Genomic DNA, 16632 nt, shown 5'->3' with positions numbered 1-16632 from the left:
ACCCCACTGCCCATAACAAGTCATCGCATCCTGTCACCCCTCAGTGTCGCTCTTTCTCCTATCTCCCCGACCCTCATCCTGGACCCCTATGCCTGTGACATCCCACCTGGCCATCTCATGTCTATTGCCTCGATCTCTGGTTCATAGGGTGGACCTGGTTTGAAGGGAAATGAAGGTCCAGCTGGTCCCCCCGGCCCTGCGGTGAGTCTGGGGTCCCTGGGAGGTAGGGGGGGAGGAACGAGGAACAAGGGTGGATGAGAGGCATCTGGATTTAGGCGGTGCTGGGACCTGGGCAGAGGGGGTCTAGGGTCAGCCAGAGGGCATCTGATTTGGGACCTTCTGCTGAGGTCACGGTCAGGGGTCCTTTGTGTGGGTGGGCTGTGGTCTCCTCCGTGGGTGTCTGACTCTTATCTCCTATCTCAGGGCTCTCCTGGGGAGCGAGGTGCAGCAGGATCTGGGGGACCCATTGGCCCCCCAGGGCGCCCGGGACCACAGGGCCCTCCTGGAGCAGCAGGAGAGAAAGGCGTCCCGGTGAGCGTTCGGTCCCTGGGGAGATGCTGGGAGATGTCTGGGAGCTGATGAGTTACAGGGCATGGGGTGGGGGGTGGGAGGAGGGTTCTCCTAGGGACATTTGAGGGTGAAGGCCGTCTCCGGTTCACGACTCCTTTCTCCATTTCCCACAGGGGGAGAAAGGCCCCATCGGTCCTACTGGCCGCGATGGGGTGCAGGGTCCAGTGGGGCTTCCTGGTCCTGCTGGACCCCCAGGCGTGGCAGGAGAGGATGGAGACAAGGTGAGGGAGCCCGCAGACCCTGGGCTCGATCTTCTTTCCGGATGAGATGGCCGATGTGGGCCTGGCCCCCAATCCCTGTCTTATTGTCCCCCCACCGCAGCCACTGCTTTCTCTGATGTCTCCTTCTCCTCCCAGGGTGAGGTGGGCGACCCTGGACAGAAGGGCGCTAAAGGGAACAAGGGCGAGCATGTAAGTGTCCACTCCCTTAACTCCTCACCCACGGCCTTTAACCTCATCCCTACCTGGTCTCTCCCCTTGTCTTGGTATCTCTGACTCTGTGTCCCCCCCTCCCCCAGGGCCCTCCTGGACCCCCTGGGCCCCTTGGTCCTGTGGGGCAGCCTGGAGCAGCGGTGAGTGACCCATGTCCTGCCTGCAGCTCCTAGTCTGTCCTCAGTTCCCCTCTGCCCTTGGCCATGGGGGCGGGAGAGGAGGTCTCTGGGCCTGGTGCCCAGCTCAGTGTGGGGCTTGTAGATAGAAAACACCTAACCCACGGCCATCTCTGTGTCCTTGTCCTTGGCCCCTCCACCTCAGGGGGCAGATGGGGAGCCCGGTGCTCGGGGTCCCCAGGGGCACTTTGGTGCCAAAGGTGACGAAGGAACAAGAGGATTCAATGGGCCTCCAGGACCCATTGGTCTGCAGGTGAGTTGGGGGTGGAGACGGGGGCTGAGAGGTGGGGTCACGATGGCGCTGATGACTGCCCAGCCCCCAACCAGCCCCCGGGAGGTGGGGACAGAGGACTGGGTCGGGGGGCCTGTGGGGTCTGAGGGGGAGGGAACTGGGGAGTCCAACTGCCTAGGGCTCTGCTTCGGGTGGCTTGGTCACCTGAGTCTGTGCCATGTTTACCCATCTGTGCAGGGTTTGCCAGGCCCCTCAGGGGAGAAGGGAGAGACAGGAGACGTGGGCCCTATGGTGAGTGGGACCCCATTGATGAGGTGTGACCCCGACAGATTCCTGCCCCATCTGCTGGTCACCCCCCCCCCCATCCATCAGGCCCCATCCCAGCAGCCTGCTGCACTGGCCCCACAGCTCCCTGCATGCTGTTCCCGCCTGGCTGCCTCCCTCCCCAAACCCCCCCAGCAGCCCGCCTTGCCTGCCCTCCTCCATTCATGGGCCTGCAGGGCCCTCTCACTTCCTTCCTGTCTCCTGTGTACTTGTTTCTCTCCAGGGACCACCGGGACCCCCAGGACCTCGAGGCCCAGCTGGACCCAACGGAGCTGATGTGAGTGCTCTTGGCCCCTTGTCCCTTCAGATCAGTGTGGATGTCCCCTGCCTCCCTTTCTCCAGACTGTAAGCCCTCATCTAGATGCCAAGAGAAGCCGCTGGACCCTGGGAAGGCCTCCCACTGTCTCACTGCTGTGACCTCAGGCCCTTGTCCAGGCCCCACCCCCAAAGGGCACCCCATCCCCTAAGCAATGATCTCTATTTCTGTTCTTCTTCCAGGGTCCGCAAGGCCCCTCAGGAGGTGTTGGGAACCTGGGTCCCCCTGGAGAAAAGGTACCGGAAAGGGGCCCATGGATGGTCCAGGGGGAATGAGGGTTGGACTTCTGCCACTGTCAGGGGGAAGGGCAAAAAGCCAGGTGAGGGATATCAGGTTTGGGAGTGGGGGGAGGAGGGTTTTGACCCAGTGTCCTTGCAGGGGGAGCCAGGAGAGTCGGGATCTCCAGGAGTCCAGGGCGAGCCCGGTGTCAAGGTGAGTGGTAGCTCTGAGGCCCTGCTCCCCAATCCCCTTCACCCCTCCCCCACTCTTTCTGTGACCTCCTGGAGCTGGAAGTCCTTCAAAACCCAAGTCTGGGGAGTTCCTGTTGTGGCTTAGCAGTAATGAAGCTAACTAATAGCCACAAGGACACAGGTTCCATCCCTAGTCCCCATCAGTGGGTTAAGGATCCAGCATTGCCATGAGCTGTGGTGTAGGTCATAGATGCAGCTTGGATCCCAAGTTGCTGTGGCTGTGGCGTAGGCAGGCAGCTGCAGCTCTGATTAGACCCCTAGCCTGGGAACCTCCAAATGCCATGGGTACAGCCATAAGAGGACAAAACATAAACAAAACAAAAAAAAACCCTGCAGTCTCTGCTCTTGGCCATTCTCTTTGGGGGCCGGTCCCCAGATCTGAGGGAGCCCTGCCCCCCTTTTCCTTGAAGGGAAGAAGGGCTAGGGACTCCTCCATGGGCTTGATTTTCTGTGTGCTCCCCAATATCACCAAGGGCACAAGGGGGAGGCTGACGGTGTCTTGGAAGCAGGGGCTGCCCCCTCAATCTTCAACACCTCATCTGTACCCTCCACTCATCTTCCAGGGTCCACGTGGCGAGCGTGGGGAGAAAGGAGAGTCGGGGCAGCCTGGAGAGGCGGGACCACCAGGGCCTAAAGGCCCCACGGGAGACGATGGCCCCAAAGGGAACCCCGTGAGTTTGGGGGGAGGGGCTATGAGGGGGCCCCGGGAATGGGAGACCTGGTGTGTGTGAGTGGGAGGCTCTCGGCGTGTGGGGGATGCCTGGGAGGAAGGCTTTGGGAATGGGGTCCCCGGGGAGGGGGTACAGGGTCTAGGACCCAAAGAGAGAGGAAGTAAGAACAGCTCTCCAGTTAATCACCTGAAAGCATTTGAGGGGCTCCAGTGCAGGCAGGGGCAGGAGTGGTGCAGGAGAGCCTCTTCTTAGGGTGGTGGCCACTGCCTGCAGAGAGGAGCATGTGGCATGTGCCCGTGGGGTCTGCTGGCTCTGCATGGGCTTAAGGGGGCGTGACCCTGACCCTCAGTTTCCCTCTGGATTAGGGTCCTGTTGGTTTTCCTGGTGACCCTGGGCCTCCTGGAGAAGCTGGCCCCCGGGTGAGTATCACTCGGGGAGGGGAAGGGGCGAGGGGTGGTCTGCAGCACAGGGCCTCTGAGTGGCTGAGGGGCCTGGGCATGGGAACCGGGGGGTGTGGCAGGCCAGGTGGAAGGATGGGAGGACGGGCAGTTTTGGGGTGATGCCAACCAGATGAAGGGCCCCCCTCCGACCCTGCTTCATCCCTGCAGGGCCAGGATGGCGCTAAGGGGGACCGCGGAGAGGACGGAGAGCCAGGACAGCCTGTGAGTGACCAGCAACCCCTCCCCCACCACTGAGCACAGGCCCTCAGACGGGTGTCCCCTCTAAGATGCCTCGCACCTGAGGGGTCCCTCACCCACCCTCTTCCTCCCTCTGTAGGGATCCCCTGGTCCCACTGGGGAGAACGGACCTCCTGGACCACTTGGAAAGCGGGTAAGCGAGGCGGACCCCAGGGGGCTTGGGGGGCAGTCCTTGGGCAGGCTGGGTGGAGGTTGGGGCAATGGCGGGAGGGAGGGAGAGAGGTGCCTGGTGTCCAGGTTGCCCTTGGGTTGGGGTGTGTTATGTGTGTGAGCACCTGTTTATCAGTGCGCCGTGTTTGGTGTGTGTGTTCTGTACATTCTGGCCAGGGGTGGTGGTGTCTACCAGCCAATTGGAGGGACGGGTGCTGGCTTACCTGCTGAGCCAGGGGTTAACCCTTTAGTTGCTGGAGTAGGAGGTGGAGCACTAGGTGGTGTGTGGGCCAGAGTCTCTTCACCAAATGCACAGAACTACTTGGTGTTTTAACAGCTGGCACTGCTGTAAAAGCTCTCACATCTCTGAGTTGGCCTCTGTGATTGTACCTGTGCCTGCATGTGTGAGTGTACATGCGTGTACATGCGTGTGTGTGTGTGTGTGTGTGTGTGTCTGTGCGCGCGCACACCAGCAGGGCAGGAAGGCGAAGGGAGGTGAGCCTGGCTGCTCACTGCCGCCTGCATGCCTCCCCCGTGTCCCCCGCCTGCTGCAGGGTCCTGCCGGTACCCCTGGCCCTGAGGGGCGACAGGGAGAGAAAGGCGCCAAGGTGAGGATGGCGCCCTGGATGCTGGAACATTCCTCCCACCTGCCCGCCCCTCTTGCTCCTCCCGGTCCTGTCTCCAGACGCCTACCCCACATCCACTTCTTCCACGTCGAGCCCCCCTGTGGGAACGGGGGTCCCTACACTTCTTCCTGCCCTGGGGCCCCGGGGGTTTGACCCTCCACCCTGCCTCACCCCATCCACCTTGGACCCCTGCCCCGACCCCCGCCCCTCCTCTGCCCTTTAGGACATGTTTCTTGTGTGTTTTTCAGGGGGATCCCGGTGCTGTGGGCGCCCCGGGAAAGACAGGCCCCGTGGGTCCTGCAGGCCCGGCAGGAAAACCTGGTCCTGATGGTCTGCGGGGGCTCCCGGGCTCAGTGGTAAGTCACGGAGTGGAGGGGCCTTGCTGGGGGTGGGCAGGGGCATGGGTCGGGGACGCTCCTTCTGACATCTGTGGTCCCCTCAAATCTGTAGGGTCAGCAAGGCCGTCCTGGGGCCACGGGCCAGGCCGGGCCTCCAGGTCCTGTGGTGAGTGACTGTGGTTGGGTAGGGTGAGGGGGGCACCCTGGGGCAGGGGGCAGCGAGCTGGCGCCCTGGAGGGGGTGGGAAGTGGTGGGGAGAGAGTGGTCCCATTTCCCCTGGAGAGGGTGACCTCCTGTCTCCCCACAGGGACCCCCAGGGCTTCCTGGTCTCCGGGGCGATACTGGGGCCAAGGGAGAGAAGGTGAGTGACAGCATGTGGCCAGGTGTCCCTCCCTTCAGCCTCACCCCTGATACTTCTGGGGACCCCTGTGCTCTTGGGGGGGCCATAGGGAGAGCTGTGGCACCCCCACTCTTTCCTCAGACCCGTGCCCAAGTCCCTCTCTTGTCTTCTGGGCTCTGACCCCTGTGGTTCTCCTTCTCCCCATTCATGCGTCCCCCCCGACCACCTGTCCCCTTTTCCAGGGTCACCCAGGTCTCATCGGGCTGATCGGCCCCCCTGGGGAGCAGGGAGAGAAGGGCGATCGAGGACTTCCTGGGCCTCAGGGATCCACTGGACAGAAGGGAGAGACAGTGAGTAGAGAGCGTGCTCCTGGGAGGTCTGGGCTGGGGGACGCATGCTGGGGGTGGAGACCCAGCTGCAGGGTGGGGGGGCGGGAGGGGAGGAGGAGGATGCCACTGAACCGGCCCCCTCCCCTTCCTAGGGCATCCCAGGAGCATCTGGCCCTATTGGTCCTGGAGGGCCCCCCGGCCTCCCTGTGAGTACCCCCATCTGTTCCTCCACTAAAGCCTCTAAACCCCACCGCTCCCCCCTCCATAATCCCCCCAGTGGTTTCCATGGCAACCACCAGCCTAATAAGCCTAGACCCCAGTGTTCCCCATATGTTCTTGCACCTGCAGTGTTTCTACCCCTACCCTCCCGGGGCCTCCCAAATGTCCCCATGTTCCCTCGTGCCTGCTCCTCCTGTGGTAGCCCCGTGACCCTGCCTCTCCAGTTCCTCCCAGTCCCAATGTTCCCCTGTGGTGACCCCCTCCTCCTTGTTCCTCATTTCACAGGGACCTGCTGGCCCCAAAGGAGCCAAAGGAGCCACGGTGAGTGACCCCCAGCCAGCTCTGACCTCGCCCCGTCCCCACAGTGGGACTCGACCCCGTCTCTCCAAGACAAACATCCTCCCCCTCACCCCCTGCCCCCGGACACTGACCGTGATCTCGTGCTTGACCTCCTGACCCTTCCATGACCTCATTTACTCCTTCGGCAGGGCCCGGCCGGACCCAAGGGAGAGAAGGGCGTCCAGGGCCCTCCAGGCCACCCAGTGAGTTACAAGTCATGGTCCCTCCCTGTCTGGGTGGTCTCGGCTTCACCCTCATACCGACCTCACCCTCACCTCCTGTCCCTCCCCTCAGGGCCCCCCAGGCGAGGTGATCCAGCCCCTGCCCATCCAGATGCCCAAGAAGACGCGGCGCTCAGTGGACGGCAGCCGTCTGATGCAGGAAGATGAGGCCATGCCGACTGGGGGTGCCCCGGGCAGTCCCGGGGGGCTGGAGGAGATCTTTGGCTCACTGGACTCCCTTCGGGAGGAGATTGAGCAGATGAGGCGGCCCACGGGGACCCAGGACAGCCCAGCTCGCACCTGCCAGGACCTGAAGCTCTGCCATCCAGAGCTCCCTGACGGTCAGTCAGCCTCCTGGACAAGGCCTGCTGCCACCAGCGTGGATGTGAACAAGCAGAGTGGATGCCAGGGGTCTCGGGGAACATGTTGGGTAGGGGTGAGGGGTGAGGGGCTTGGAACAGCAGCTCTTTACCAATCGGCTCAGAAATATTTCAATATTTAGCAACAGATGTGGTTGGTCCTAGGAGGCTTATCAGCTCCTTATCTGCCCTGTCTACAGGAACAGACAAACATACACTCACGTACACACACGCTTGTGTTGACACACACGGACACGTGTGCAAACCCACAACCACACCTTGTTCCAATACAAGGGTGTCAGCGCTCCTCCCTCCTTCCATCGGGAGCCTGGGGTGCTGCTGGGGGAGGGGCATCAGAGATGGGGGGAAGGAGATGATGGGGGGGAGGGGAGATGATGGGGGGGTGGGAGATGACGAGGGAAACAGGAGTGGGCCAGGCTGGGCCTCCAGGAACAGAGGACAGGGAGGCTGTGAGTCTGCGGGGACGGCTGGTGGGAGCAGTGGGAGGGACGTGGGGAAAGAGCCTCTTGGAGTTGGGACCTCAGGCCCTGACCCTCTTCTCCTCGTCCCTGGACAGGAGAGTACTGGGTGGACCCCAACCAGGGCTGTGCCCGCGATGCCTTCCGGGTTTTCTGCAACTTTACTGCAGGAGGGGAAACCTGTGTGACGCCCAGGGATGACGTCACGCAGGTGAGAGCTGGCCCCCCAGAGGAGCCCCCATCCGGACCCAGGGGCTTCGGAGTTCACAAGTTCCCTTGACCCTGCAGATCCAGCTGACCCTCCATCCCTCGACTCCGATTCCCCTCGCCCTCCCCACCTTGTCCCCTGCCCTTGACAACCCAGGACAAACGTTTGCCTTCCCTTCAGCCCAGGCCTCTGGCTCCCACTCCGGCCCCTGGTTTCTCCCCCAGCCCTTTCCCCCCACCCTTCCCCTGCTCAGGACGCAGGCCCAGCCGCCCTGTCCCCACCCCTGACCCAGCCTCTCTCCTGCCAGTTCTCCTACGTGGACTCCGAAGGCTCCCCGGTGGGTGTGGTCCAGCTCACCTTCCTGCGGCTGCTCAGCGTCTCTGCCCACCAGGACGTGTCCTACCCGTGCTCCTCCGGGGAGGATCAGGATGGCCCCCTGAAGCTCCGGGGGGCCAACGAGGATGAGCTGAGTCCAGAGACCAGCCCCTATGTCAAGGAATTCAGGGACGGCTGTCAGGTGGGAACGGGGGCAGCTGGATAGGGGTGCATCCTGGACTTGGGCAGGAGGAAGGCAGTGGAAAGACCCTTGGGCGTGGGCGGGAGCACCCCGGGAGAGCAGGAGCCCAGTCTCCTGAGCCTCCTGGTCAGATATGCCTGAGGGAGCTCAGACGGGGTTGGGGGGACATGGAAGGTGGGGTTCATGAAAGCTGCTAAGCACATTTACACAGGTTGTCCAGCAGAGGCACACGGGGGTGGAAACACCGTCCCCTCTCGATGAAGGCACAGGGGTACAGGGACACCGCCAATCCATACATTCATCCCCAGAGTCTCCTGAGGAGGGTCACATAGGTATACACACACACGGAATCACATCAGCTATCATCACACAGTTACAACCACAAATTTACTTACATACACCCCCACGAAGTCACATAGACTCACGCAACTGCTACAGACATGATCTCAAAGACAAACCCAGGAGTTCCCGTCGTGGCTTAGTGGTTAACAAATCCAACTAGGAACCATGAGGTTGTGGGTTCGATCCCTGGCCTTGCTCAGGATCTGGTGTTGCCGTCAGCTGTGGTGTAGGTTGCAGTCATGGCTTGGATCTGGCTTTGATGTGGCTGTGGCATAGGCTGGCAGCTACAGCTCTGATTGGACCCCTAGCCTGGGAACCTCCATATGACATGTGTAAGGCCCTAAAAAGACAAAAAGCAAAAAAAAAAAAAAAAAAAAAAAAAGACAAAGCTGCACAGACTGACTCAGGGTGCATGAGTGTGTGCATGCATACACAGGCATGGGCACACACACATATATACAGCCTTCACAGCTTTTCCCAATCCTGACTCTCTGGAAGAAAATTTAGCAAAGTCTGAACATGTGACATGGATGAAGGGAACAGCATCTCAGGGTGCTCAGAGGAGAGGCAAGCCTGGGCCTGAAGTTGGGGGGTCCACAGGCCATATGTGTCTACCCCACACTCACCCTTCTCTCTCTTGTGTCTCCCTCTCAAGACACAGCAAGGCCGGACGGTGCTGGAAGTTCGAACACCTGTGCTGGAGCAGCTGCCAGTGCTGGACGCCTCCTTCTCAGACCTGGGGGCGCCCCCGAGGCGGGGAGGGGTGCTGCTGGGGCCTGTCTGCTTCATGGGCTAGGACCTCCTCCTCTGTCTGACCCTGTCCGTCGAAACCAGGCCCACCTGGAATCCCACAGCCTCCGCTCTGTGCCACCTCGCAGGAGGGCTCCTCACCATCTAGGGGGCCTTGGGCCAGGGCACCGAGGGCCCCCTGGTCAGGGGCAGTCCCGGGGAGGGGTGCACCGGGGGCTCACTGCCCTCCCACCTGGAGCCTGTGCCCTGTTCGACAGCTGAGACCCTTATTTAAAAATTTACCTCCCAATCACCCCAAACAAGTGGAAGAGAAGAGAAAGGACACTGTGTATTTTGTATTTAAAAGTAATTATATTAATTATTTAAAGAGTGGAAAACAAAATAACAAAAAAGATAAAGAGAGAGATGCCAACAAAGACCAGCGGACTTTGGAGACAGGGCTCTCCTGGGTGAGCCCCGGCACCCTCATCCTTGCCTCAGGGCCTTCCTCAGTGACGGTGGGGGGTTGGGGGCTGAGCCCCACCTCCCTCGCACCCCACCTGCAGCACCCACTGTGAACGCTGGAATATATGGTCTCCTTTGTCTCAGGGCTCTGCCTCTCTCTGCCCAGGGTGGGGCTCTCTCATCTCTACCTACCAGGCGTTTGGCTCCCTGACCCATGTACCTGCTGTCTCTCACTTGGTCAGGGGCTTGCGGCAAGTGCCTGCTCCTTGGGGACCTGGCCACACCCCCAGGGGAGTCATGGAATAGGGAAGGGTGTGTGCAGGGCCTGGGTTCATTCAGAGACTGTTAAAATATTGAAACATTGACACTCTTCCATAGTAGGTGGGAAATCGCCATGGCCCTGAGTCCCCTGTCCCCACCCCCAAGTATCCCACTGCCACCCTGGCCACCCTGTCCCTCCCTCGGGCACCCCTTCACGTTCCCTGATCCTGCAGTAAAAGGTTAATGTGTGGCATATGGATGGAAGGCACTCCCAGGACCTTGTCTACACTATGACCTGCGTCCATTCTAACTGATGGTTAAAAAATGTGATTGTCCCCTCCTGGGGTGTATGTGTGTGGCACTTGTGTTGTTATTTCAATCCCCACCTCAACCCTCATTCAACAACACCCCTTCTTCCCGGCTGAGCTGCTACCAGACATGGATGACTTAATCCTTATTCCCTAGAGGTCCTGTCCAGTTGGGGTGTCAGGGCACAGAGAGAGTTCCTAAAGCCTGGCTGACAAGTACAGAATGTCAAACAGACACCTAGTGATGCCAGGTGAGGGCCCAGGGTTCTGCCAGAGCTGGTGCTGGATTGGTTCAGTGTGAGGGTGTGCCTGCCCTCTCCGATTTCACTTCCAATGCAACCACTCTCCCTTCTCTAGGTACCTTGGGGCTGGAAGGAGCTTAGATGCTTAGTTTGAACTCTTTGCAAATGAGGAGACTGAGTCTCACTTTCATGAAAACATTTACTACACCTGTACCTTTGGTACAGTCTTACCTGACTGTCATAAAAAGCCACGGCTGTGGCTGCAGCTAGGGCTCCATCATGCTTGTGTGTTAGCATCTACATTATTCTAGGCTTTGGGTCCTGTCAAGATTCACAATCATCGGAATTCCCTTGCGTCTCAGCGGGTTAAGGACCCAGCGCTGTCACTGCTGTGGCTCAGGTTTGATCCCTGGCCCAGGAGCTCCCTCATGCCATGGCGAACCCCTCCCCGCAAAAAAAGCACAATCCTTGCCTCCTCTCCCCCGACTCCGTGCCGCCCCCACCCCCTCCTTCCTGCGGTCCTTCCCGGGGCTTATTCAGGGCTCTGGGTCAGGTGTTCCTTCGGTTCAGGGCTGGCCGCACAGCCGGGCATCGGTAACCGGCCTCTCGCAGCTCCCAGGGCTTCCCATCCTCACTCAGCACTTCCTGGCTCCTGCCCGTCCTGGCAGTAGATTAAAACGTATTTCAGGCTCTCCTCCGCATCGCGACGCCTCTTTCCTTGATGGACGCCTGGCTGAGGGCGCGGGAGGTGGACGGGTCTGCGAGCCTGTGCACGCGTGCGTGCCCCGGTTTCTCATCTGCAAACTCCCGGGGGCAGGCCGGGGGAAGGGCTGCCTTGCACTCTCCACCCGGCAGGCAGCGCCCCCGCCCCTCTTCCGGGTACCTCTTAATCCAGGCGGATCCCAGACTTCACCGTCTTGATCTTCCCGGTCCCCAAGGACAAAATCCTAATGTTTGAAATCCTGAAGCGTTGGAGCTCATTCAGTTTCGACCCCAAGGAGCTCTCCAACCGGGATCTAGAAGCCGGGTCTCGCAAAGACAAGTGGGCTGGAAAACCCAACACAGGTGCAAACCCTTTATCACGCGCCGGCGCCGCCGGCTCCGCGCAGCTCCCCTGCCTCTGCTGCCCCCTGGTGCTGGCGCGAGACCTCGTCCCTGGCTAAGCAGCAAGCGAAATGCTTCGGATCCCTAGGACATCCCTGAACCCCTGCCCCTCTCTCGTCACCCACTGAACCCCCACTCCTACACCCTCATCCCAGGAGGGGGCCGAATGGCACGGAAGCCCCTGGACCTCGTCTGTTTGGGGTCAGGCTATGGCCCGGGTTTCTGGGATCAGCCACGCCCTCTCATCCATTTCAACAGCTTCAGACACCCCCACCTCCAGCCCCCTCCCAGGCCTCAGCCGAAGAGAAGGTCAGCCCTAAATAGACGCTCCCCACTCTTCTCACCCTCACGCACTCCCAGCTCAGGCGGGCGAGAGCTGAGGTTTCTCCGGAGCTCTCTCTGCAATTGGAGCCAAACCCGCAGAGGTCGCCCTCAGAGCACAAAGGGGAGTGTCCCCAAAGGTCACTTTTGGTCAGATGCTCTGAGCTCAGAGGGCTTTTCTCCGTGCAAACAATACCATGCATTTACTCAAATAACATTTATACTTGGCGGTTAGGTCCCCAGGCCAATCCACAAAAGCCTATTTAACTAATAGGCCAAGCAACCCCATCTAACAGTTTTATGAGCAAGTCTGTGCCAAGTTGCAGCTGACGACGCCAGGACGTGTCCCACCCCTCCAGCAAGCTGGGGCCTGCCTCTAAGGAAAGATGAGTGGAGTTCAAAGGCTGCGCGCCAGAGGCGGAAGTTTGGGGGTGGGGCTGGGCGTGAGCAGTGCAAGTGTTAGGCATTTGGACACGTGGGTGCTGGCAGGGGCTCTCGTGGCTTGTGGGTAGTGAATGCTTCTAGATGGAGTGGGGAGGAGAAAAAGGAGAGAGAAACAGATTTGGGGGAGTGACTTTGGGTTTGGTTGGGTCAGAACATAAATTCTTGTAGGAGGGGCTGTATTCTGGAGTGTCTTGGCTGCCTCTCAAAGGAGTTTTATTTGAACCTAATAAGGAATAGGGAGTCACTGATGGTGTTTGGAAAAGTAGGTGCTTTGATGGAGTTGGGTGCTGGCAAGGCCCCACCCAGGTTGGAGGAGGGTGTGAAGGACAGCACAGGCTCAAACACACCACAGGTTGGGAGGTTTAGGAGGGCAGGACTTGAAGGGAGACAGGCAATGAAATTATAGTTCTATTTCTGTGGGGGTGGGTCCCTTAGCCTGTCACATCTTGGAGCTGCTTCTTAGCCTTGAGCTGATAATTGTTGGCTTCTGTGACCTATGGTCAAAAAACAACGTGTGGAGTTCCGGTTGTGGTGCAGCAGAAGCAAATCTGACTAGTAACCATGAGGTTTCAGGTTCTATCCCTGGCCTCGCTCAGTGGGTTAAGGATCCAGTGTTGCCATGAGCTGTGGTGTAGGTCGCTGACAAGGCTCGGATCTGGCATTGCTTTGGCTGTGGTGTAGGCTGGCAGCTATAGCTCCGATTTGACCCCAAGCCTGGAAACCTCCATATGCCGCAGGTGCGGCCCTAAAAAGCAAAACAAAACAACTTGTAAAGTTCAGACCACTTAGATACCTGTACTTGGGAGTGCTACATATTCCAGAAGGCCTTCTCTTGTTCATCTTTTTCTTATCTCTGTCTCCTCTTGGTTATCAAGTCGGTGAACTGTGGCACCAGTGGGTGAATTCTTACACATTTTCTTTGGCGAAGCTATAAGCACATTATTTTGGTTATAGCTGTTGTTTTGTTCATGTTGCTATCAGAGATGACATTCATCAGCAAAGAAAAGCTGCCTTAGATATACCTGAACCCACTTAACTGTAGACATGCCCAGTATCATTTCACTGTGTCTTTCTAGAGCAATTTCATGGCTCTTGCAAATGCTTTGAAGATATTAAATTTTCATACCCAGCAGGCATGAATACAACATGGGATACTGCAAAGTACAATGGGCACTGAATTGTCTTATTGATTTTTACCACTAATAAATCTATACCTTGTCCTTTCTGAAATCTTTGGTGATGGCGCCACATTCAACAGATGCGACCCGGCTCACTCAACAGTGTCTGGGATTCCTTCTCCATCCCATCAGTCACAGTTTCTGGGGCTCACAGAATCTCATGTGCTCTTTACCAGCAGGCACCGTGGACGTGTATGATGTTGGATAAAGCACCATGTAAGGTGTGGTCACCAGGAAGATAAAGAGCAGTGAGAGAGCTGCTAGAGGGGGTCCCGCCCTGGGACCGGAGGAATCCATTCCATCGTGGTCTCTGATGCTTGAAGGGATATGCACTTTGAGAGCTCCAGTTTATATCTCCATGAGTCTGCTCTTATTATATTTGGCTCTGAACCAGAGATGCTGAGAGTTCCCTGGTGGCCCAGCGATTAAGAACTTGGTGTTGTCACTGCTGTGGCTAGGGTTCGATCCCTGGCCAGGGAACTTCCATATGATGTAGGAGAGCCCCCCAAAATTAATTTTTAAAAAATAAATTAGTAAAAAATAAAAATCAAAAACCTCGGAGTTCCCATTGTGGCTCAGCGGGTTAAGAACACAACTAGTATCCGTGAAGAAACGGGTTCTATCCCTGGCCTTGCTCGGTGGGTGAAGGATCCGATGTTGCCACCAGCTGTGGCATATATCACAGATGCGGTTCGGATCTGGTGTGGCTGTGTCTGTGGTGCAGGCCAGCAGCTGTAGCTCCGATTCAACCCCTAGCCCGGGAAACCTCCATATGCCAAGGGTGCAGCCCTGAAAAGACCAAAACAAACAAACAAACAAAAAACAAGACAAAATTCCTATAGCCCTTTTAAAAAAAGAGAGAAAGATGTTGTACATATTGGTTAGAATTAAGTTGAGCTGTGAGAAACAGTAAACATTGAGAACAATAGTGATTTAACCAAGATAGACTTTTCATGTCTTCTTTACACAGAACCCAGGGCATGTATGGTGTTTCATGGTGTCGAGTGTCGGGCGTTTTCCCTCTTCTTGCTCCACCAGCCTCGACGTGGCTCCTCCCTCTCAGGTCCAATCTGACTGCCTGAGCTTTCACATTTGCATTCCAATCAGCTGGAAGGAGGACGGGAAAGGAACCACCGCCCTCTTTTTTTGTTTTGTTTTGTTTTTTGTCTTTCTGCTATTTCTTGGGCCGCTCCCACAGCATATGGAGGTTCCCAGGCTAGGGGTCCAATTGGAGCTGTATCCACCGGCCTATGCCAGAGCCACAGCAATTCGGGATCTGAGCCACGTCTGCAACCGACACCGCAGCTCAGGGCAACGCCGGATCCTTAACCCACTGAGCAAGGGCAGGGACCACAGCCCTCTTTTAAGGCCATTTTCTAGCAGCTGCACACAGCCCTTCTGCTGAATAGTGCATTGGACAGAACTTAGATGTGGCCGCATAGAACTGGAAAGGAAGATGGGAAACTCGTACTTATTCTAGAAATCCATGTGTCCAGATAAAATGGAAAGTTCTATTAAGGAACTGGGGGATTATGGATATTGGGGAACAGTTCTCTGCATGCCATGTCTCTGAATTACTTCCCGGGAAAGATCCAGAAATGAAAGATTCTGCAGTGGTGCTTTTACCAATAAGGCAGCCCCATAATTTCCATAAAAATCAATTGTTTAAGAACATATTTTTGCCCCAATGGGAGGAAGTTCCGATGTAATCTACCCACTAGGGCTGGCCTAAAGACCAACATCTGTAGGCAAAGCATTAAGCAGAAATTTGAAAACAAAGAAGCTGTCTATTCTGTTTTGCTGGCAAACCTCCCCCTAGGGATTTCTTGAAGTTTTTGTAGGCTGTTTGGGGCACCTGGAGCTTGTGCCTGTTGCCACAGAGGCATAATTTCCTCTGTGACTCCTCCATGAGTGACCTCTAATGGTGCGCCTGGTGCTGAGTCTCTGAGATGGTCATTGACCTTGTTGGAGCATCAGTAGAATAGTTACAATATGCATCACCCCAAGATGATTTTTTCTTTCTTGTCTTTTGCCTTTTCTAGGGCCGCACCCTTGGCATATGGAGGTTCCCAGGCTAGGAGTCACATCGCAGCTATAGCTGCCGACCTACCCCACAGCCACAGCAACGAGGGATTGGAGCCGAATATGCGAACTACACCACAGCTCACAGCAACGCTGGATCCTTAACTCACTGAGCAAGGCCAGGGATCAAACCCCTGTCCTCGGGGATGCTAGTCAGGTTTGTTAACCACTGAGCCACAATGGGAGCTCCCCAAGATGACTTTAATTAGAAAAATGTCAACCAGTTAAATTTTCAGTGAGATGAGCCATGTGTTATGCATTCAAAACTCATATCCTTAAACTCGATATGAGTCCATATGGTCGATACACCTCTTTGGTTTCCAGAGCAGTGCTGTCCAATGGAACTTCCTGTGACGATGGAAATCTACACCTGTGTGATCCAATTTGGTGGCCACAAGCCACATGTGGCTATTCAGCACTTGAAACGTGGTTAGTGCACCTAAAGAATTTTATTTTTGATTTTTAGTTTTAATTGAGCTAAATAGCCACATGGAGCTGGGATTACCCCAGCAGAGAGCTTTTAAGTCATCTCACCTTAAACCATTCATATTCAGGGATCCATATGAATTCAGATCCATTTTTAGTAATATGATGAAGAGATCCAAATTTAATACAGATGTGAAATATGCAGTTTTTAGAGTTCATCTCTGTCCTTTTTTTCGGTAGGGAGATTCAAGGGCAAAGACTCTTGCCTGATCTCAGGCAGAATTTTTCTCTTCCAAAATTTACTGACATTTTGATGGTTTTATGGTCCATTCCCTTTAAATCATAAAATCAATAAGGGAATGCAGAACTTTGGGGAGCAGCTGCTTTAAAAAAAAAAAAAAATCAGGTTGAAGTTCCCCTTGTGGCTCAGTGGTAATGAACCTGACTAGTATCCAAGAAGATGCAGGTTCGATTCCTGGCCTCCCTCTTGGGTTAAGGATCCAGTGTTGCCGTGATCTGTGGTGTAGGTCACAGATACAGCTCAGATCCTGAGTTTCTATGGCTGTGGCATAAGCCGGCAGCCATAGCTCTGATTCATCCCCCAGCCTGGGAACTTCCATATGCCTCAGGTGTGGCCCTAAAAAAAGAAAAAAAAAAAAAGGAATAAAAAAAAAAGAAAGGAGAAAATACACAAAAATAGTCAATATCGAGAATTAT

At 56.5% G+C, this 16632-nt stretch overlaps 2 protein-coding genes across 7 annotated transcripts in view; both read left to right on the top strand.

Moving 5' to 3' along the window:
• The window catches only part of COL11A2 (collagen type XI alpha 2 chain), a 30601-nt gene extending 20441 nt beyond the window's left edge, over nt 1–10160 (top strand). For all 6 annotated transcript variants that reach the window (XM_084967775.1, XM_084967774.1, XM_003128332.5 and 3 more), the window contains 26 exons: nt 148–201; nt 424–531; nt 684–791; nt 927–980; nt 1088–1141; nt 1323–1430; nt 1647–1700; nt 1957–2010; nt 2232–2285; nt 2428–2481; nt 3083–3190; nt 3556–3609; nt 3799–3852; nt 3968–4021; nt 4593–4646; nt 4913–5020; nt 5115–5168; nt 5310–5363; nt 5585–5692; nt 5824–5877; nt 6176–6211; nt 6379–6432; nt 6524–6791; nt 7387–7499; nt 7804–8013; nt 9011–10160. In XM_084967775.1, coding sequence (XP_084823901.1) covers nt 148–201; nt 424–531; nt 684–791; nt 927–980; nt 1088–1141; nt 1323–1430; nt 1647–1700; nt 1957–2010; nt 2232–2285; nt 2428–2481; nt 3083–3190; nt 3556–3609; nt 3799–3852; nt 3968–4021; nt 4593–4646; nt 4913–5020; nt 5115–5168; nt 5310–5363; nt 5585–5692; nt 5824–5877; nt 6176–6211; nt 6379–6432; nt 6524–6791; nt 7387–7499; nt 7804–8013; nt 9011–9151 — 2226 coding nt within the window. In that variant the 3' untranslated portion in view covers nt 9152–10160. The remainder of the gene's footprint in view (nt 1–147; nt 202–423; nt 532–683; nt 792–926; nt 981–1087; nt 1142–1322; nt 1431–1646; nt 1701–1956; nt 2011–2231; nt 2286–2427; nt 2482–3082; nt 3191–3555; nt 3610–3798; nt 3853–3967; nt 4022–4592; nt 4647–4912; nt 5021–5114; nt 5169–5309; nt 5364–5584; nt 5693–5823; nt 5878–6175; nt 6212–6378; nt 6433–6523; nt 6792–7386; nt 7500–7803; nt 8014–9010) is intronic.
• TAP1 (transporter 1, ATP binding cassette subfamily B member) overlaps nt 1–16632 on the top strand; it is a 682515-nt gene that overhangs the window by 531054 nt on the left and 134829 nt on the right. The window lies entirely within an intron of this gene.

This window comes from Sus scrofa, chromosome 7, assembly GCF_054392235.1.
Source record: "Sus scrofa isolate SSC_HxYL_T2T_F1_AM1 chromosome 7, Sscrofa_HxYL_maternal_Yorkshire_Landrace_v2.0, whole genome shotgun sequence".
NCBI lineage: Eukaryota > Metazoa > Chordata > Mammalia > Artiodactyla > Suidae > Sus > Sus scrofa.
This window is presented reverse-complemented; position numbering and strand designations above follow the sequence as displayed.